Genomic DNA, 22,077 nt, shown 5'->3' on the forward strand with positions numbered 1-22,077 from the left:
GAATTCTTGAAGTTTTAACCTTGGTAAAAAATTTTTATTCCTTGTGGACTCAGTTTTAATCTTACGCTTTCAAGTTGGACAGGAGTCTTAAAAGTGGAAATTGTAATTTTTAAATGACTGGGTGTACTATTTTCAGCATGAGTGATGAAGTTAACAAATGCTTGTTTTCAGTGTTTGGAATTCTGGATTAAATTGAACTTAACACTGTAAAAGGTTAGGTTCTTTTCTCCTTAATGTGCTGAAAGTATGTGGTAATATTGCTGTTACTGCTGTTTGAGAATCCTGACTGTGCATTTTTATATCCTTATGTTTAGATTTGGAGGCTTTAATGCAAATTTATGAAATAGTTCAAACATTTCAGTGTCTGTCTTAATATATATACTCCATTTTCTCTTAGCTAGGGAGTGTTCTTACCTTGCCTTTTCAAATTAAAATTTCCTATGCAGATAGTAGACTGTTAAAACATGGTGCTGTCCTGTGATTATTTCTCATAACTTTAATCTTTGAATCTACAGCTAACTGGGGAAACTTGATGTACCTATTTCCTAGTTTATGCTTTATCAAACAAGTTTAATTTTAAGTGTAACAGAACATTTAGAGAGATTTACAGTTGCTCAGCACTGCTGGAGTAATCTGTGTGTGTTGTTTGTTGGTTATTTTAAATTTCCCTCTTGTTTTCCCTCTTGTATCTTCTTTCACTCACTCTGGCGTAACTATTCAAGTGACATGTCCTCTCTTTCCATTAATGGGTATCCTCAGGGCAGGTATACCTGTTTTTCCCATGACCTCTTTCCTTCACTCAGATTGAATGTGTATATGGTCTTCTACTGTTTAAAAATTTTTTAAAAATTTGAGATCTTTTGATGTTGATCTCCTTCAGCTGTTGCTGAGCATTTGTAATTTGGGTTTAAACTCGGGAGAATTCCAACTGAATGTGTAACGTTTGTGTGTGTAGTCATTCACACTAATGGAATGTGTGGGATGTGGCCTGAGCTTGCTTCATTAGGTACAAGCAGCAAAGCTGTGGGAACAGGGCTTGGCTAACACCTACCCAGAGGCTGATAGAGTGTGCACTCTTGTTCCAGGCTCTTCTGTCAGGTCTTGAACAGGCTAGATTAAAGATAATTTGGGAATATTCACTCACATTGAATTCTGACCTGAAGTACAGCACTGGTGGTACATAAAAATCCACACTTCTGAGCAAGGATTTTATTGTATTTAATTGAAAGTTGTTTCAGTTAACACTAAAAATGAGACATGCACCTCAGTGGACATCCAGATGTGACAAGCAGGTGTTTTCATTTTAGAGCACTCTTAAGGATTGGGGATAAAAGCTATGCAGGGTGACTAAGTACTATCACCTGAAATCTAACTACAAAAATCTACATTTCCATACTTAACCAACATGTAGTTAAAAGTGGATCTGTGTTTCCCTCTTCATGCTCTTTTGGTTGTGGGATTGTACCAGTACACCCCAGTGCTGATGAGCTGCCTGATGGGGGAACAGCAGGGCTTGGTCTTTTACTTGGTAGTGGTGCGTGTTTGTAGCAGCATGACAGCGACAAGCACCTCATGGTAGGATCTGAAAATCGCCAGTGGCTTCTGCTCTTGTGGAGGGGTAGATAAGTTGCAGAGCCCAGGCATGCTGTCCTGAAAATAGCTGGTGTTGGAGACTGGGAGTTGAATTAACTCATTTATGGTTGATTATCAAGGGGAAAGATATACTTCAGGTAGAATAACTATGTGTCAGACAGTTATATTCATTATGTTCTCAGTCTGCCATGTGTTTTAAAGAGACTGGGGGCTTGGGAAGGGGCAAAGTACATTGCTGGAAAGTAGGTGGTGTATGTGGGAGAAGAGGGTGTCTGTTGCATATGAGATTCCCACAAAGTACAGCATGGAAATTAGTTGTTGGTAACTTTTCATGTGTAGAACAAATTACCATTATTATTTGTAGACTTTAATTCTAGTCATTTAGTGGGAATTAATTCTCTTCATGCATGAAAATACTCTAAAACCTATCTTTTCCTCAGTGTGATATGTTAGTGTCATTTTGGCATTGTTGAGTAATGCATTCTGGTAGTACCAATTTTACCTTGCATGATGTATAGGAAGAACATTGTTTTTATAGCATTTGAATATCAGCAATTTTTAACGACATGAGCACTCCTTTTAGAGGGTGTTTATCTAGTCTGGTTGGTAGATGATTCAAGGTTCACAGTGGTTGCAGACATCTGTAACAGCAAACACAGTCTGGAGTCTTCCTAGGACTGAGATGTTTTAAAATATAACATGTAATGAAAGGGCAATATAGTATTGCTTGTCAAAACTGAAGTTCCTTTTTAAAAAGTTTCAACAAAATTCTGAATGTACTGAAAGACTGAAATCGTGTTCTGCTGGCTTTTGACACCTCTAAGGACAAGGCACCATAAGTGGTAATCAGAATTTAGCTGAATCACAGAATCACTAGGTTGGAAGAGACCTTCAAGATCATAGAGTCTAACCCATGCCCTAGTACCTCAACTAAACCATGGCACCGAGTGCCATATCCGGTCTTTTTTTAAACACATCCAGGGATGGTGACTTGTGGACCTGATTTTTCTGAGTCTGAGAGAGTTACAGTCTGTCAGTGGCTGATCTGTTCCCAAGGGAAAGTCTCTTGAGAACATCTCTCACTCAAGGACTATTATTGTAAATAATCTCATTTTCTCAAAACAGTTCTGTACAGCTGTGGTTAGTGTGTTTTCTCTTGTCCCACCAATGGGACAGAGAGGTGGTGTTCCCTTTACCAATCATGTTAAACCTGTAATGTAATACCATATAAAAAGCTGAAAAGTTTGTATAATAAAACTTTCCCTGAACATGTTGTTCTGGTGTGTGCCGCTGCATAGAATCCACACTTGTACTTCATGTGCAACAGGACAGTGACTTTGCCACCTCCCCAGGCAGACCATTCCAGTATTTTATCACTCTTTCCATGAAGAACTTTTTCCTAATGTCCAACCTAAATTTCCCTTGGCACAGCTTAAGGCTGTGTCCTTTCGTTCTGTCAGTGCTGCCTGGTGAAAGAGACCGACCCCCACCTGACTACAAGCACCTTTCAGGGAGTTGTAGAGAGTGATAAGGTCACCTCTGAGTCTCCTTTTCTCCAGGCTAAACAACCCCAGCTCCCTCAGCTTCATAGGGCTTGTGTTCTAAGCCCTTCAGCAGCCTCATTGCCTCTTCTGGACGCACTCAAGCATCTCAATGTTCTTCCTAAACTGAGGGGCCCAGAACTGGACACAGAACTCCAGGTGTGGCCTCACCAGTGCCGAGTACATGGGAAGAATGACCTCCCTGTTCCTGCTGGCCACACTATTCCTAATACAGAAATCAAGTTGTCTTTCAAAAAAATATGTGAGAGTCTGTTGGCAATTTTTTGCAGACAGTTAAAGCTCTGCATATATCTGAAAACAGAAGCATTCCATAGCTGTTCATGTCAGTTTAGTCTTAAAAATTCTTTTTACTTTAAAGGTGGGCTGCCTTTGCTTTGCCCAGATCTGCTATCGTGTTTGTAGTTGTATTTGCTAGCGCTCTTGAAATAACTTACTTATTTGCATCAGGGATTCTGTTTGCCTTTTAAGTTACACCTGCTTTTCTAGTTTTGTTCACGTAGCTTTGGGTTTCAGTTAAGGAGAAGCATAAGACCTTTTCACCAGTTTGAGAGAGCTGCTATTTCTACTGCAGCTCACCTCAACAGGCTTTAATCCCTTCAAGGTAGCGTGAAAGTTGTATTTTTGAGCCTAACAAGATATGGTAGGTAAATAAGTCCATCCTGCCTTGCTCACTAAAAGCTCCCTAAGGTGAGGCACCACAATGTGGTCACAGTGTTTCAGTTACAGGTCAAAGTACAGGTAGAGCCTTTATATCCTCCTTACCTGGCCCCTCCAGAGGTACCTTGAGGTGTGAGTGGTGCACTGCAAGGCTTACATGCTTTACTGCCCAGTGCAGGCTGCTTTTATTGGTACCAATTTATTTCCAGCACAGGGGGAAACTGGTGAGTGGAGGGCCACAGGAAATACTATCTTGAGTAACTCTTGCAAAACCAAGTAATGTTACAGCTCAAAACCCCACAAGTTTATAAATGATCAGTGATTACTGATGCTCTTACATATTTCTTATACCAGGCATCTCCTTCTGTGGATTCTGGATGCACTGGAAGTTCTTGGATGCTGTCCTTACCTAAATTAGCTTGAGAGGAGCAATTAAGCAAGATGCTTTTTGTTTCACAACTGAGATACTGAAAGAGAGAGGGTTTTTGAAAATAAAGGAAGAAAGGTAATTTGAGAGTTGAAATGATGAAACACTTGTTGAGCTCAAGAAAAACAACACAAGATTTCAGGAGAGATAAGTTGAATGAAATAAGTAATTAGTGAGGACACTGGCCCAGAGTTTCAATGTGTTTAATTTAACAGTACATGAATGAAGAAATAATTTGATCTTCACTTAATATTTCTTTGGAGACTAGGAAATAGAGAGTGATGGTCTCCTCATTTTAGCAAGCAATTGTGTGTGGAGGTCTAATGGCTCAAAACTGCAGTAACACCCGTTTTAAGTGGGGGAAAATGAGAAGAGTTCTATGCGCTGCTGGCTTCTTCGATTGTTTACCAGAATGTTGCAGGAGATGCCACAGGATGGCAGACCTTCAGTCAAGGTACCATGCTGCTGCCAAATATTCCTGTCCCAGCAGGAGTCACATCAAAGGGAAAATTGGTGATGGGGTAAAAACACCTTTGGTGGACTTGGAAGCTTTACACTATGCATTTTACAGTGAACTTACTGCTGAACGTGGTCATAGCTTGACCCTTGGATAATTCAGCCCAATAAGAAGTGGGAAGGGTTTCTGACTGGAACACTGAGGGAGTGTTTTTCTCTGTAGTGAAACTTAAAGGACACACTGATGTTTGACCATGAGTGTCTGTGCTTAATGTTGTATGGCTGACTGACAAGCAGATGAGGAGTTTGAATTTTGATTATAATTATGGGAGAAATAGCAGGTGTCAATTTACCGTTCACTTTCCTCTGTACTCACAGAAAATACCCACCAAGCTCCTCTGTAAAGGCAAGTGCCTGAAAATCTGAAGACAATACCTCAAACCTGTTCCTCTAGAAACCAATTTTAGTGGTGTATGTTGTGAGCAAAACTTCTGTGTGAGGATGGTAGCTGCCCCTTTAGGTGTTGGTGTAGGAGGTCATTTTCAGAGTGCTGGGGACATGGGCTCTGCAGAGGCTCCCAGTGGCAGAGTTGGTTGTCAGTTTCCTACTGTGCCTGGGTGACAGGGAGTTCTATTGTGCTACTTGTAAAGAAGGAAAATGTAGTCATGGGAATGATTGAAGCTTTGTTTCAAATTTTGTGGGATCGTCTGTATTTTTATTACTCTGAATACATTCCTTTTGTACATTGCAGTAAGTTTTTTGTCTGCTTCCTTTCCCTTTGCCCCATGTCTTTGTTATCCCTATTTCTAACTTCAGTTAATGCAATCCTTTCCTTTTCTAACTTGCAGCTGATCAGTTAGAAGGCGTTCCCTATATCTTCTCCAGAATATGTCCAGCTTAGTGGAGAGGAAGTGCTCTGAGCTTGTATGCAGGGCCTCATCCTGACAGTTGCGGATGATGTAATACTTTAACTTGTTATCTTAGTAATGGTTTTTTGTTAAGTCTTTGGACCCCATTACTCCCTTCTGCTGCAGTTATTTTCCAACTTCATGTTGGGTATTAAATGGTAACAAGTTCTGAGGCTCTGTAGTCCCAAATGCTGGTTTTTTCCTTTACAGTCAAGAGAACCTTTTTGTGTTTGCTTTCACTAAACCTGCAGGCCATTGCACTGAGTCTTCATTTTTTCATTCTTCCTGACTGCAGCTTTTGATGGTCTGCATTGTATTTTGATTTTGGAATTGGCAAACTTCATCATTGCTCAAGTGAGAGTCTGGCTTTGCTGCAGTCTTACTAATGTTCATGTCAGCATGTTCTTAATGTGGCTATGACAGTGTCTTCCTCCTGGTCATTACCACTGTGAAACACCCAAAACTAGTGTCTTTCTTTGTACTGTTTCCTTCTTCAATTTCACTGCACATTCTGCCTTTTAATCAGATTCATGTTGCATATGATTTAATCTTTCCCTATGCGTCAGGGTACAATTACTTGTGTTTTCTCCATGTTAAAGATCTGTTTGTACAGGGTACTTAAAGACTGGGTGTCCCTCAGATATAGCTGTCTAGGATGCTTCTCTGCACTGTGACAACCTTTTAAGTCTGCTGCTCAGTAACACCAGTTTTGTTACTGCATGCTAAAAACTTGGAAACAAGCTGTACTGTGTTTTTACTTCAGGATTGTGTTGACACTGCCTTTAACACTCCTGTTCAAAGCCTTACTGCACTTACAGAAAATCTTACTTCTGCTCATAATGTTTCTGGATACTTTTGTCCCTTGTTTACAGCTATTTCTAGTACAATGTCTTAATTTTCATTCATGTGCTGCATCCCTTCAGTTTTAGTCACTGTTGCTAGGTTTGGGTCTTGCAGATAAACATTCCTTTCTTAATCCTGAAAGTTGAAAACTATTGTAAATATGGAAATAACACTTCAGTACTGGCAAAGCAAATTGAGAAATTGTATTTGGAAGCTGTTTTTTTGAAATGATACCTCTTTTCCATTGTCTCCTAGCTGGAGAGGGATTTTTTGATGCTGTGTATTGGTGATGGATAATTGCCTAGATCTATTTAGATCTGTTTCCTCATTTTTACCTCTCATGTGTTGTATTTAATACAGATACTTGTGACAGTAATCTGATTTAGTTCAAAATGTTCCTTTGGTATGTTTCTTTAGTTCAAAATCATGAACTAAAAGTTTCTGACATTTATGATAGATACAACCCTAGGTTGCACAGTAGTGCTCTGTAGAATAGGTGCCATAAAATGTTCTTACATTTGAATCTTTAGACTTCCCTTGCTTTTCTGAGAAACTTAAGTAAGTATAGTTCATAGGGAACATTCTGTAACAGATGCAGGCAATTTTGTTTTTCATTGCTCCTTAAAAGTTGAAATAAATTTCAATTTTACTTTAAAAATGTTTGGGCATACTGCTTCTGTTGTCTTTGGAGGTAACCAGGCTTTGGTGGTGGGACTGTGCACCCAGAAAGCAGGTAGCAAAATAGGTGTAAGGAGAGAAGCAGAACTGTTTTCTTGCTTTCACCAAAGGTATGAATAGTTGTGAACAAATAATCTTTAGTGTTTGGATTTAGGCATGTAATCTCTGTGTGATTCAGTCTTTTATCTTTAGGAGCGCTATACAGTAATATCAGCTGTTGGGCAAGGACTCAGGGAAGCAAAATATTATAACTTACTCATTAAAACAGTGGCATCATGACAGCCAGTTTCTATGAGCAGTGTAGGGTAGTTTTCCCTTTAAAGTTACTGATCTTTAAGGCAGATACGGCATTAACATTTTATTTTTAGCATTTCATAGCTAATATGTGTGAATGCATGTTTACTTAATTTCTTTTTGCTGTTTAAGTTTAGGAAACCATTTGGTAAATACAGCATATGCATGGGGCAACTTATCTGTTTTGTTCTTACAGTAACAAAACCTTGTAGGAGAACAGATTTTCTTGCATCAAAAAAAGCTGCAACTGTTGACCAAGATCACAAGTTTAGATGCAAGTTCTTGGACTGTTCAAAATCCTTCCGCAAAGCCAAGTTATTGCATTATCACATGAAATACTTTCATGGAGTGGAGAAGGCTGCAGAATCACAGCAGAACCCTGTAAAAAGAAATATTCAAACCAGAGCTTCTTTGGCTTCTGAAAAAGCTAATCAAGAAAGGTCAAAAAGAGGACGGACCACAGCTGGTTCACTGTGTAAGTATGGTGCTGGTCTCTATCATTTTTTTAAACAGCAGCAGGCAGGACAGGCAGAAAATACCAGAAATCCATTTTCTTTTGGGCTGAAGGACTCTCTTTTAGGGCTGTGTCTTAGCATGTTTCTATATGGAGAAGCATAATATATGTGTACATCATATTGTAGAAGGGTATGAAGATGTTCCTTCTTGCAGAATTCAAGATCATGTTCTGGTAAAGATCCCACTATGCAGCTTCTCTTATTTTTCTGTAGAAGCTCACTTGCATATGAAGCCTCTGTTCTTTTTTAAAAACCACAGTTCCCTGAACTTCTGACTTGATGTTTATTTTTCTCCTGGCTTACAAATAGTATTGATTGGAGATTTCTCTCGTTTTCTGTATTAGGGAACAGTTTGGATACCTCCAGTTCTCACCTATTTCTTCCTTGTCCTTAGGTTTTGACTTTACTTATCTGTACTTTACTGCCTTCAAGCACATACCTGGCTGGAAATTCAGTACCAGTTTCAGTAGTATTTACTGTTCTGTGGGATGAGAAATCCTAGTATTTAACAAGTTCAGTTGTTTCCCCTATGCTTGGAAAAAGATCTTTGCACAACAGATAATCAGTGGAAAGGGATAAAAACTTAGCCAGAAAAAAAAAGAAAAGTAAGTTTTAACTGCTTTGCAGTCTGCAAAATCACATTCACTTCTGTTTCACCCTCACTCTCTGAAGCACTCTCTGCCTGCCATGATACCAGAGTGGCAGTCTAGGTCTAGTGTGAATTGTAGTGGTTATTGATAACCTGTCCAGACTTGGCTCTTGTGGACTGATGTCTCTGTACTGCAAGTCTGTAAAACTAGTCATGTCTTCTGTCTTTTCACTGAGCCTTTTTTATAAAATACATCATTCTCCTTGCTGAATTCCCTGATGTCTTTTGTCTTTGCAGTTGATTTTTCATTAATACTTTAAGAATTCCAAAGTCTTGCAGGTTGATCACAGAGCTCCAGCTCACTACAGGAGGATATATCTTGCCTTACTTTGTTTCATGACTGCATTTCCTAGAGTCCGGAAAATGACTTTTCATTTGAGGTGCTACTGCTTGTTCCTGACAAGATGTGTGTGATTTTACGTACTGTAACTACATGTAAACCCCAAATACTTCTGTATCTTTAAATAATGCAAAGGCATAAGCTTGGATTAGGTAGGGAAGGAATTCTCTTTAAATACATTAGGTAGGAGGATGTAATGATTTGTATATATTGTACTCTGCGTGCAGCTTAATTGAACCCAGGTATTGCCTGGAGGAACATACCTGAGATAAGCACGGTGTGAAGACTGGCTGCTGACAGCTGCAAAGTGATCAAAACAAGCTTTGTACATGTCATGGGCTTTTCAATAACCGACTTCTGTTTGGCTCTTCGAACTGTGTAATTATTTTTATTTGAGTTGTTTTGTTGTGATTGTCTTCAATGCCCTGACTAGTGACTCAAGATCTTGACCCTTCAATTTATCCATTCCTCCAAGTGCATACAGTCAGATGCACCATCATCACTGTCAGGTAATTCCTTGTGGAGCTGAGATATAACTGTATTTGCTTATTTTAAACCCCCACTCTTCTAATTCCCCATTTGTGGATGGATACTTTTCACCTGGATCATTTCCACGATGTGATTCATAGCAGCTCTCTGCACAGAGAACTTGGGGTGTGCTCACAGCTGCTGAACATTGCATCAAGGTGGAAGGGGGTTGTAAAATTCTCAAGTAACCTTCACAGCTGAAGCCTGCTGTTGTGGAGCTATCCTACATTTTTTTCTTGATGAGGAAAAGCACTGTCATTATATATTTGTTAATTGTCTGATACTAAGTCCCATTGTTTTCTAACTCAGTGTGTTCTTAATTTCCCTGATTTTTGTTTGGTGGTGCTACACAGTCAAAAGCAGAGTTAATGAGGTTCCTGAGCTCTTACTATATTTGAAGTTCTGTTCTTCTGTCTTAATGGCATGGATAGAAAGCTGGTCTTCTAGGTAAGACTTTCTGTCTACTGAACACTTACTCCACCTTTTCAAATGGCTTTTCAGGAGGTGCTGCTTAGAGTGAAAGCTTTTGAGTCCGTAATTCAGTCTGATACGTAGTGGGTATACTTTCCACTTTTACCATCCTAACTTTTACCAACATCCTTACTTTTACCATTTTGTGAGCAAAAATTCTCCTGTTTGAAAAGAATATATTTAAATAAGAATAAGAATTTAAGAATATATTTAAATAATTTTACCTTTTTGGTACAAATGTCCTTTTCTGGTACTTCACTATATTAGGTAGATTTTAGTGCTTAAGAAAAGGTGGCAATTTCTAAAAGATAAAACTTTAAAACTTCAGGAATCATGATTTTTGTCATTCCGTAAACTTGAAGATGCTCTTGCTTTAAAAGCTTTGTCACACTTATCTAACAAGTTCTATTTCAGACTTCCACGACTCCTTACTCTTTCTGCTACACATAAAATAAATGGTGGGGGTTGTCTGGTGCTGGATTTAAAGTGAGAATACTTACTGCTTCTAAAGTTGTAGGAAAATGTGCAATATTCAGAGCAGTAGCAAAACATTTTCTTTGCAGTGCCTAAAATTAAAATTTTAACACATAGGAAGGAAAATGGATGTAAGTGGTCTTCAGTGACCGTGTTGTGGGATTTGGGAAAGAACAATTTAAATATAGTTGCTTTGCACTGAAGTGGAGACTCTGAGATTACGATTTATGTAAATTGTGCTACTTGACATTGGAATCAAAGCTTGAATGAGCTGGAAAGGTTAATGTGGGACTGATTTGAGCTGTCTCCTCCTTTTTCCAAAGAAGGATCTTGCCTTTGCAGTGGCAAACTTGATGGATAGCTCTCTAAATTTTGTAGTTGCTCTGAACAGAGAGGACTGAACTGCCGTTGCCTACAGCTTGTATTTTACATATGCCTTACAGAATATGCCTAAACAGAATGACTAGGACTTCATGGCTACTGGATGTGTTCAGGCAATACCTTTCTTAAATTTATCAGGAAGTAGTATGAGATCATTATGATGAAGCAGCTCTTCCCCCATGTGCCTGTTACTTACCTCCTTGCGTTGCTGCTACTTTGGTCTTCAGGACAGAATTGTTCTTATATGCAAGAAGGCAGTAAATGTTGTGTCCCCCTGGGCTATAGGAGACACAGGCATACCTGCCCTCAGCTCTCAGGTTGCATTACACCTCAGCAGGTGCAGTGCAGAACACCTGCAGGCTTCTGTTAGGAGGATCACAACCTACACAAATGTATGTGGGTGCATAAGCCCTAGAAGAGGCTTTTTGAAAATCTGGGCTGCAGATGACTTCAGTGTTGGTCTTAGTTGAAAGAGTTGCTTAGATTTTGTGCTAGTTCAAATAGACACGCTCTATCAGAATTATTGTTTGGAAATTAAATGTGGTACGGCATCTGTGAAAATGTATGTCAGTTAGTGACTTAGTGATTGCTGTAATGAAAAATGGAGTAGAACTGGATTCTGTGTCCATATGCATTAACCTTTAGACAGGCTTTTTTCTTTGTGGTCCCTTCTCTTTTGCTACAGAACCCCTTAGTTTACTGTTGAAGTACATCATCCCCTACTGTGACTTGTGCCCTGCAGACACTGTAAACAATTGTCTCTGAAGGTACCAGTTTTCTCTTTCAGATATGTCTGTCTGTCCATGTTATTTCATATAAAGTGCCTGCAAAAGGTTATTCTTAATAAAGATTGTTGTTTCCTGACCTATAGAAATTGTTTTTTCCTGACCTAGACCACTCCAAGGGCATGAAATATAGAATAGCTTTATTTCTTTCTTTGTACCTGTAAGTACAACAGTTTTGACGTCTTGACTTGGAGTTTTTCTGGATTGATGGCTTTCATCTATTTACTAAAATCTATTCATTTGGAGCTTTGCTAACATGTAGTTTATACCTTTGTGGTGAACATATTTTCTGAAATCTGAAAGTCAGGACTTGAGTGCTTGCACAGCTGATGTGCCCCCACGTCATACCCTGGCAAAGTTCTGCACTTGCTGGATGCTGAAGATTTCTCAGGAGACACAAACCTCGTGAACAAGTAGGGGAGTAGATAGTGTGCATGCACGGAAGCACCATATGAGGTGATCTGTGTGTTCTTAATGCTCCTGATAACTGCTTAGTACTGCTGTCAGCACAATTGTACTGACAGCGACCTCATGAGTTGATACCCATTGATTCCTCGGACATAATTTAGCTCTTCTCAGGAGTTTTGGTCAAATAACCTCTGTTTTAGAAAATTCTGCCTACTCAAAGTTAATTACGGTATGTTCTGTTAGTGTATGGCCAACTTTATGCATGAATTCTTTACTTGAATGCATGTAAACAAAATAGATATTTTGTCCTTACATGTGTTACGGATGAGAGCTGAACTGAGGGGGGCAGGGAGTGGTGGTGGGTGGCAAACTTGTTTTGACACCTTAAAACATGGTTGTCACTAACAGCTGTCCACAGGCGCACCTCTGGCCTGTTGCGTAGTGGTTGTCAGGTTAATCCTTTGGGAAATTTTCCTGTTTTTCTCTTGATTCTGGCTGGCCAATGCTTCTGCTAGACAGTGGGATATGCATGGTGATCTACAAATGTGAGGTTTTTCCTTGCAGCAGGGGAACATCTGCATAATCACTCTCTGTGTTTGCAGAATCACCAGTTGTATTCAGCTTATTATGACAATGCTGCATTTGGTTTCTGGGGGGCGGCTGTAAGTCCAGATGAAACATGGCTTTTCTTTCAGTTCTTGAAAATACCACTGGAAGTTCTCAGCGAATGATCTCACAGCTGTGGATGATAACTTTGTCTGATTCATGTACTTGGAAATGCAATCTCTGCTTCCTCTGAATGCTCAGTTATCTTCTTGCCTGGGGTCCTACATCAGGGTTCCAGGGCACAGAAAGCTACTGCTTTGTCTGTCACTGAACCTCAATGTGCTTAGTAGCAAGTTCTCTAAAGCTTATTTTGTGTGTTTTGTGCATGGTTGAGGTAATTTCATATCTCAGGTCTGTATGTCTTAGTTTCTAAGATCCTTCACAGCTTCTGGGTCAGCTCTTCATATGACAGAGGATATTTCTTCCAGGCTTAGGAGAGAGAGGCCTGAAAGAACTCCCTGGATGAAGGCTGGAGGCAGTTAATCAGCAATCCTGTTCATCTCCAGTATCTTGTGAACATACACCTCCTGTTCCTGTTAGTAGTATTCAGTGTCATCTGAGCTGGAAATTAATCTGCTCTGATGTTTAATCACAGCATTACTGTTCAGGGACAATGAAAGTGTCATTGTCCAGGGTGTCAGGAAGTTTTTCATGCCTTTTATGGTTTTCCCAAGGGGGAACACAAGATATATGTGTCTTCATGGGGCCTGCACAAGCAGCTTTAAGAAAAACATAGAGATTCCCTTTGTAGTCCTCACAGGAATCTCTATGAGCATGGTCCTCCTGTAGCTGCAGCCTCAAAACCCAGTCATCCTGTGACTGGGTGGAAGCAGAGGAGTAGGAAACCTTCTGGAGGGTTCAGGTTCACTTGGGGAGACCATAGGATGGAAGCAGGTGGTACTTATGCAGAAAAGCCAAATGTGAGAAATGGGCAAGTTCTAAAGCCACGTGCCTAAATATAAGGTCTTAGTTGTGGTTACTATGAATAATTGTTCCTTGTTCTTTAGGGATCTATTTTATTAACTGACCTGTCTGAGTTATACTTCCAAATGAAGAAAGACACCTTAGTGTGGAAAGCTTGTACATTGTCATCTCCATGGCATCAGTTTTAATGTTTGTTGCCCCAAAAGTTTAGGCTAAATTTCCAGGTATTTAATCTCATCTTCTCAAATTTAATTGCAACTTCTAAAATATATTTCAGAGTGCTCAGGGATCTTGTAGACCCTCTAAACTTTTCTGTCAATGTAACAAAGTTGTTTCAAAATGTAATGTGTTTGTGTCAGTTACTGGGGGAAAAAAAAAAATGCATCCAGTGTATGATAGAGTACCTTGGCCCCTCCCCCAGGACAGTGTAATGGTTAGCTGAGAAATCTTACAGAAATATATTAATCTGTGTGTTGCAAAAGACAGGATGTATTCTTGGCAAAAATCTCCTTGAAATTAAGTCTCACAAAGCTACAAAAATCCAGTGGACACAAAATACAATTTTGTTCCACCAGGAGCCTGTGTGCACCTGTGTCAGGTGCCACAGGAAGTGCCATGTGCTGCTGCAGACTGGTGAGATTGAGGTGGCTATGGTGCTCTTAAATGTTAATTCATGAGATTGAATTGGGGCTGTTGGGAGAAGGGAAAGTTAGGAGGCCTAAATGAAGGCCGTCAGGTTTGTATGGATTTTTGTATTGTAATTTTGAGTTTCACTTGACACAGAGTTGTGTAAATATTTTGGAAATATTGCAGAGTGGTAGACAGCCAGGAAAACTGCAGAAAAGATTGTTTATGTGACTTTTCACCCTGTACTGAAGTATGCCATTTGCATTTCTTAAAGCTTGGGTAGATCTCTAAGGGTACTGGTGTTCCCAAAGAGATTATGTAGTACCTGAATGTTATTTCTCAGCTACTGTGTACGATGGGAAAAAGTTTTCTTCTGTTTTTGTCATCTGAATTGATGACAAAATATCTTGACCCCTAGTCATGGAAGTCCTTAGAGGAGCAGTAAGTCAAAATAGACCTGACTTTAAAAAGTGAATAAGGACAGCACCAATAAAACCAAACAAACAAAAAAAAATTACCACAAAACCTCTTTTTCTGCAAGAAAACTTGGTCTTGTTGCAAATGGAAGGTCATACACCTAATTGTGGTGTTTTACCAAGGATTCTGCTTAATAATTCTTTATGGACAAAGCCTTCTACTTTCTTGAGGGAAATACGCACCCAGTGAAAGGCAGCAGTGTGTTGCCTGTCTGGACAAACGGCATCTTTTAGAGAGTCTTGTGTGGGAATTGGGTTTTGGTTTAATTTCTGTCATTTGTGCCCGCTATAGAGCACATGGGCAAGTGACTAGAAGATAAGTTTGGCTGTGGAAATAGTTGCAAGTGGCTTTTATTTTTTGTTTGGAATTTTTTTCCCCTTAAGTTCTAACTTCATAGAGAGAGAGGACCAGGGAAAATGTAGTAAGATTTGTGCATCTTTGAGTTTCTTTTGCCTGAAGAGATCCTGATTCTGAAAGCTCTACAATGACATGTCTTAATGTGCCTTGTTATTTCTTCAGCTTGAAATGCTGATCAGGGTGCTTGATCCAGTTTCTTCTATTAAGTGTGCTCTATGGGACTCTTTCCATTTTCAGTCGCTCTCAGATTCTTCTCACGATTGTTTCATTGAAGTGTCTAAGTGTAGCATGTTAATCTTCAGACTAGAAAGAAGTTGCCTTTCTTATCCTCTGAACTTTTGAGATGCGTATGATGATGGAACTGGACATTTTTGAAAAATGTCAGCAACCTGTCACCTTAGCTAATGGGTCTCATTGACTAAGATACTTGATGTAATACTCCAGAATGGCAGTGTACTGGTCTTGTTTAGTCTGCTGTCCTACCTGCCATGCACCTTCACTGCTCTTTTTCTGTCCAGGAATCTTTCAGTAGGAGTTGCTATTTGCAGTTAGGAGGATGAAACTGTTTGACTTAAATAAAAAACTTAATCTCAGGTGAAGCCACGTCTGCATCTTATGATTTTTATGAATTTTAGGTAGTGATCCTGAATTCTTGCATGTCACTCTTGACTGAAACACTGTTGTTTCAGTGGTATGTGTTTAAAAACTGTCCTTCCTTATATGTGCTTTATATATGCCTTAAATATGCCACTTCTGTGTGTGTTACAAAGCACACTTTTGAGAGCTGTCTGTGGTTCCTCTAGTTAAACCAACTGGACACTTTTTCTCTTGGAGAAACTAATAAAAATTACCTGACCCATATCTCTGCCAAACTGAACTGTTTCTCTTCTCATCTATTCTCAAAGTCACAGTTTTTCTGGAAGAATAGAGCTTTGGGGAATGTGGGGACATCCCCTGTTTCTTTTTGAGAGAAAAGCCCCTCAACAAATCTAACTAAAGCATTGGAGGTTTTAGCCTTTTAGTCAGGGCTAGGACTGAGTTGAGCAATGTCTGGTCAGAAACATTCCACATGGACTGCCAGAGCTGCTGCTGCTGCTGCTGCTGCTGCTGAAATAAACTGACTTTGGAAAGTATTTAAAGTTTGGACTTGGTCTTTGTTCTCTTTGTAGATGCTCCTCTACACATAGCCCTCAGGAGTACCCCGTATAGAGATGAAAAAGTAGAAAAGAGAAGAACTTCAACTCCTGTAAGTGTGTTAAATAGTCACCGACATTCTATTAGAGACCAAGCCAGGAACCACATAGCAAGAGCACTGCGGAGGCCTCGGGAAAGAGAAAGAGTTCAACATGGTACGGCTTTTGATTTAACATGGAAAGTTAAACGTGGAAGAGTCTTGGGAAAGTGTTAAACATTGTAAAGGACTGATAATACTCTGTATACCATCATTTATGGAGAGTAATTTTGTATAAATGTATGGCATAAAATGTAAGCAGTGTTTTCACTGTCATTTTGTAAGTTTTCATGCTATCTGCACTAGGGTTTATTTTTCCCAGTCAGTTGGTAATATTTATAAGATGTAAATAGTACTAAAGTATTAAAGGTCATGAAAAGGTTGTAGGTCTTAATTCTGTTCAACTCCTGGCTGTCCAAATCATTGAATATTTTAAGTAATCTTATACTTACAGAAATACCTAAAATTAAAATACCCCCCTAAAAAGAGGGGAATGGGGGTGGGCATGAGGCACAATTGCCTAGGGTGGTTTATTTTGTAAGGGCTTTTTTTCAATAGCATTTGATGACTTCTGGTAGTCAGCAGTTGCTACTAGACATCTCCGAAGAGCTTCACAACTGACTATTCAGTGATATTGTGTAAACACTGTTTATAGTGAAATCTACTGTTGCATAGGTGCGTAACAGCCAAACGGGATGAGGGGATGTATGTTTACACACACGCACACTCTCATAGAAACAATACATATATTCGGATATTTTTGTTTGTATATAAATAATACATAAATAATTTTTATTTCCAGCATAATTTTAGATTACTATATCACCACTTTCCTTCAGATGTTGGTAAAAACTTGAGTCACAGTGATGAGGAAAACACAAAATCTGAGGTTAGACTATTTTATCTCTGACAGATGCTCTGTGTCCTGGAGATTACCTTCTTAGCTGCCTGTCTCTGTATTGTTCTGTTGATCACAGCAGACAGACATTAGCATCTTGCTTATTCTTGGGCATCTCTCACTGCCCTCTCATGTAGGAAGATCTTAATGAGATCCATCAGTAGCTCCTCACTGTTCCTCACTCAGTGGGCCATGACCTATGTGTGAGTGTGGCATTTAGAAATTATAATGAGCTTTCACAATGGTGATGTGATGGAGGATAGTGAGCACTCATCCCAGTTCTTATGAGTCTCTGCCATTCAAGGAAGTTGAAATCCTTGTTTTTAAAAAAAAAAACAAAAAACCAAACCATTAAAAAATGTAGTTGTTGTGTGCTTAATTTTTAGGATTTTGTTTTTCAGTTTATCTTTCTGTTTGATCATGTGAATCTATGAGGATGCTCCTAACCTAGACGAGTCTCTTTATCTGGTCTTATGTCACTGAAAATACATTACGCTTCAGAGCACTTAGAAGAAACAACTTTAGACAACAAGATTGTTCAGTACCTGGTTTCTTGGAAGACTGGTATAATACTTGAATATTTGTTCTTTGAAGATTTTTTTTCCAGGGAAACATGCATTAACTGTGTTGTGCATTTCAGAAGATAGCGGCACACAGAAATTTGCAAATTCTTAGATTTTTTTCAGATTTTAAGACACATGGGGAAGCTTAAGGAGACAAAGTGGATAAAGTGACGATTTCTCTCATTTTTATCTTGGATACGTTGATAGTGGTTGAGGAAGCTTACCTTATGCCCTTGGATATCTTCAAAAAGATTGAGCAATCTGATCATGCGAATTTCAGTTTGCAAATGAAAAGAAGCAAAATTTTTCTACCTCTGTTGAGCTCAGTTACTCTCTCTTTGCCCTTCTGGAGGAATAAAATGGTAGAGCTTCCTTGCATCCCTGTGAGCAGAGAGAAGGGAATGGTACCAAGAGCATCCTGACTATTGAAAGAACGGGAAATGAGGACAGAAGAAAGTAAGAAGGAAGTTGGAAGTACTGTTGGAAGTACTGTATTTGACACTAAAATATGAACATTTTCTTTTCCTGTTTTTTGTTTTGTTGTTCTTTTTTTAACTCCCCTCAACACCCATGGAGAGGTGGAAGAAGGTGACTTGTGCTGCCACTCCTGCTGCCATTGAAGGCCAGGTGACTGGTGTAGCCATGTGGGTGAGCACACTGAGGTGCCTTAGCTAATTTCATGCTAAGAGCGGCACAGATGTGGCAAAGTAGTAGGAAATCTTTGAGGACTGAGAGGGATGGGGAGGTGCCGAGCTAGAGTCTCCTGAGGACAAGCTACTGAGCATGTCTCCTTCATGCTTACCAGAGCTGATTAAATGTGAATGCAATTTGCAGTTGTTCAGTGAGCTGTTTGAGCCATAAATATACAACTGATGAATTTACTGTTGACGTGTGAAAGAGGTTGATGTGATATGCTGGTATTGCCGGTTTGCTTCATAAATGGCTACAGACAGCCATGGGTTCTCAAATGGTTTGTGCAAGTGAAGATTTCTTACAGTATAGTGTCTTCAAGTGCTTATTCAGAACTCTTATCATCTGACATTGAAATAGGTTTCTGAATGGGATGGTGAGTGGCTCAATCAGCCAAGTACTCTGAGAGCAGAGCCCTTTTTTAGATACAAAGCATCCTTCCATAATAGATGTTGATTACATTTCTGAGTCAGGATAATTTACTTAAGGAACTGCGTAAGTATCTAGAAATTCTGCTGCTGAGACCTAAATCTGAAAGACCAAACATGTGTCTGGAAAGCAGGGATTTGTGTACATGACCTTGCAACAGAGTTATACTGAGCTGTGCATGCTCTAGTATCATGCTTGATTGACAGCTGTCAGTCATTCAAAAATTACAGTGTGTTTTTAATCTCATGAAAATAGGACAGAGAACAGATGTTGAGAGAATAATAGTTAAAGCCAGCTGAACCAATTGCTCTATTTTCAGTATCAGTAAAATATTTGATGGGGGAACTGAAGTTTGGGATGTTGGGGTTTTGTTCTATTACAATGCTAATGAAATGTTTAGTCATAATAATTTAGAAGGTGGATATAACGAATCCCTCAGTCTTTTTTATGATCTCTGAAGCATGTAAATAATAAATGAGCACTGCTGTACATTTGATTTCTCCCATGTGGTACTCATATTTTGTTATGGGACAGTCAAATTAGGACTTAAAATAGATCATTCCAATTGAGAGCTGAGAAATTCTTACGAATAAGTTTTCCTTTTTCTGTTTTTTTCTGCAGTGAACTGGCCTTGATTGTCCAAAGAAACTGTGGAGGCTTTTAAAGAAATTATGAAGTAGAATAAATGTATAATTTTTTTAAACTAATTTGGATTTTTTGTCTAATTGCAGCTGTTAAAGGACATGAGAAGAGCAAAGAAAAAAAATCCAAAGACTGTGGAAGATCCAAGTCAAAGAAAAAGAAAAAAAAGAAAAAGAGGTCTAAGCCTGGTAAAGCTCATTTTTCTTCTGTAGATGAAACTGACTTCATTATTTTGTTTTGTTACCTCAAAAAAATCAGTTTAGGTCACTTAAGAACAAGCATTGTACTTCAGACTTCTTTCTTCACTTAGCTTTTATTTTATTAAGTGATTGATTTTAAATTGTGATTGGCAAGATAATCTGTTTCCTGGTTAAGCTTTGTTGTTAGTGCTGGATGGTGGCTTGTAGTAGTGCTTGTAATGACACAGAACAAATGTCACTCACAAATGAATGTCAGTCTATAAGTCAGGCTTTTCCTTAATAAGTGTGCTTCTGTGCAAGCTTTGCCCCATTAAGAGAGTGCAGATACCCTGTGTACAGACTGTTCAGCTCTGGGGCTGCTTTATGAATGCTGGAGTTTGGAAGCATTGAGTCCTCTTTTTCTGCTGTTAACCGTACTTATTTCTTACACCTTCACTTGCGGGGGAGGGGCCTGTAACAATGAACCAAATTAAACCTGTCACAGCCTTAATTTCTTTCTTAAAGATTTAAGATCTTAAATTAATTTCTTAAAGAAATTAATCTTTTTTCTGGAGAGATTAAGTAAAAGCCCGATTTAAAGTCTGTACTCAAGTTATCCCTCTTTCATGTCTTATTACATTAAAGGATCAAGTGTGACAACTTTCTCTGCTGTTGTTGGGGATGCAGCATACTTCAATCTGCTAGGCATAATTTGTGAAACTAGATCTCCCTAAGGAAGAGTTTCTAAGGTAGAAACACTTTCCTAATTGCTGCCATGAATAAAGCAAACTATCAAGAGAGTGGATGGGAGGAACCATAGGCCAAGTAACTTAGAATTGTACTGAAACAAATAATGAGTTTCTGATTATATGGTGCTCACAAGTGTAATTGATAATGTGAAAAATGTAATTTGTAGATTTTTGCACCAATAGTCCCCATGAGCTACATGTCAATCTGTCTATGGTTTTAAGATGTTACATGCCTTTTTTTGATGCTGACCTTATGCTAATTCAGTCCAGAAACTGTGAAGATTTTTTTCCAGATAACTGGAGGGTGCTGCTTGTAACTTGACCCAGCCTTGATTTATCCAGTGTAGGCCTCACAGAGGAGAGCCATTCAAGGTGTTTTCTTCACACACTCCTAATCTGGGCTTGTCTGCTTGTGCATTCTGTTCCATTCGTAGACTAGGAAAACGAGTGCTTTCTGTCATCTTTGAAGTCTGTGAGATTAGGAAATGTGAGTGTAGCTCATGTGAGTAACAGTGGGATGTGAGGAGGGAGCTCTCCAGCTAGCTGTGCTTATGTGGAAGTCCTGTAAAGCAAAAGCATTTGTATACCTACTCAGCCTGAAGAATAGTTGGTCTGGAAAGGCTGGTCACTTACCCCTTTATCACTTCTGTTAGCAGTAAGCAGTGACTGAGTGGCATAAAATTGTCTGGTTCAGACAATACCTTCCTTGCCTCTGGAAAGCTTGCACATCTTCCAACAGCATCCTGCAGTCCCAGAGCTCCAGCATACTGGGAACTGGCCCAGTGAATTACACATTCATGCTATGGGCATGCATGGCGCTGTTTCTTCTGTCAACTTTTTTTGACCATAGATTTTTAATTGTAACGTGTACTACAATTTTACAGGGCATTCAGGCATTGGAGAGAACATAAATATCACACAAGAGCTTTCACCTGAAAAACCAGTTGTCATAAAATCTAGTTCTTCAAATAAATCATCTGCTTATCCAAGTACACTGCTGCACTGCACTGATTCTGGACAGCACAAAGGAAAAGCAAAAGCAAATGGTGAGCTGATTCTCCTATATGGCTTTCTGGTTCTGTCTTCCATTAACAGTAAATATGTGCGCAGTACTAACATACTTGAAAACTATTAATGCATAAGTTTGGCTATTCTTACTCAGGGCTGTGTGTATTTCCTTCCCCCTGCTTGGCAAGACTGGACCCAGTTCATTTGCCAGAGCTTGATGTTGCTGCTTTTATACTTTGACTTTGCTTTCATATACACTTCAAGACGATAGCCCTTATTTCAGAGTCGAACTCATTTTGCATTCTTTTTTTTTTCAGTGCCTTATTAACTACTAAAATAACTTCCAGCTTAATAATTAAAATTTTCATATTTTCAAAGGTTTCTACAAAGTAAGAATTCTTTTAGAGTTAAAAATGAGTACTTTGCAAGCTTGCTGTGTTGGAGAGACCACTGGGTGTGGTGAGGTGTACTTGTATAGATACAGAATGATATATGGTTATAATGACTTTCTGAGCTTCATAATGAGAAGCTCTTGGGTAGCTGTTTATTGGTGTCTTCATATCTGGTGTACTTCATACACAGAACCTATAAAAATCTGGCTCCTGTGTACCAGCTTTCAGAATTATTAATATCTTGGTCCATTTTACTATTTACTGTTACACGCTGGTGCAATAAAAAATATATTGGTTTTTTTCTTGTTCTTAAAATTCATAAATTTGAAGGAAATA

At 39.0% G+C, this 22,077-nt stretch overlaps 1 protein-coding gene across 10 annotated transcripts in view; it reads left to right on the forward strand.

Annotated features, from left to right (window-relative positions):
- The window catches only part of PHF20 (PHD finger protein 20), a 78,241-nt gene that overhangs the window by 35,990 nt on the left and 20,174 nt on the right, over nucleotides 1-22,077 (forward strand). For 8 of the 10 annotated variants that reach the window (XM_014260784.2, XM_014260785.2, XM_014260780.2 and 5 more), the window contains 4 exons: nucleotides 7,615-7,893; nucleotides 16,130-16,309; nucleotides 19,503-19,601; nucleotides 21,226-21,387. In XM_014260784.2, coding sequence (XP_014116259.2) covers nucleotides 7,615-7,893; nucleotides 16,130-16,309; nucleotides 19,503-19,601; nucleotides 21,226-21,387 — 720 coding nt within the window. The remainder of the gene's footprint in view (nucleotides 1-7,614; nucleotides 7,894-16,129; nucleotides 16,310-19,502; nucleotides 19,602-21,225; nucleotides 21,388-22,077) is intronic. The other 2 variants (XM_014260787.2, XM_088064786.1) reach the window with 2 other exon arrangements.

This window comes from Pseudopodoces humilis, chromosome 19 (assembly GCF_049639895.1).
Source record: "Pseudopodoces humilis isolate 2021_Gansu_Grassland_sample_001 chromosome 19, ASM4963989v1, whole genome shotgun sequence".
NCBI classification, from domain to species: domain Eukaryota; kingdom Metazoa; phylum Chordata; class Aves; order Passeriformes; family Paridae; genus Pseudopodoces; species Pseudopodoces humilis.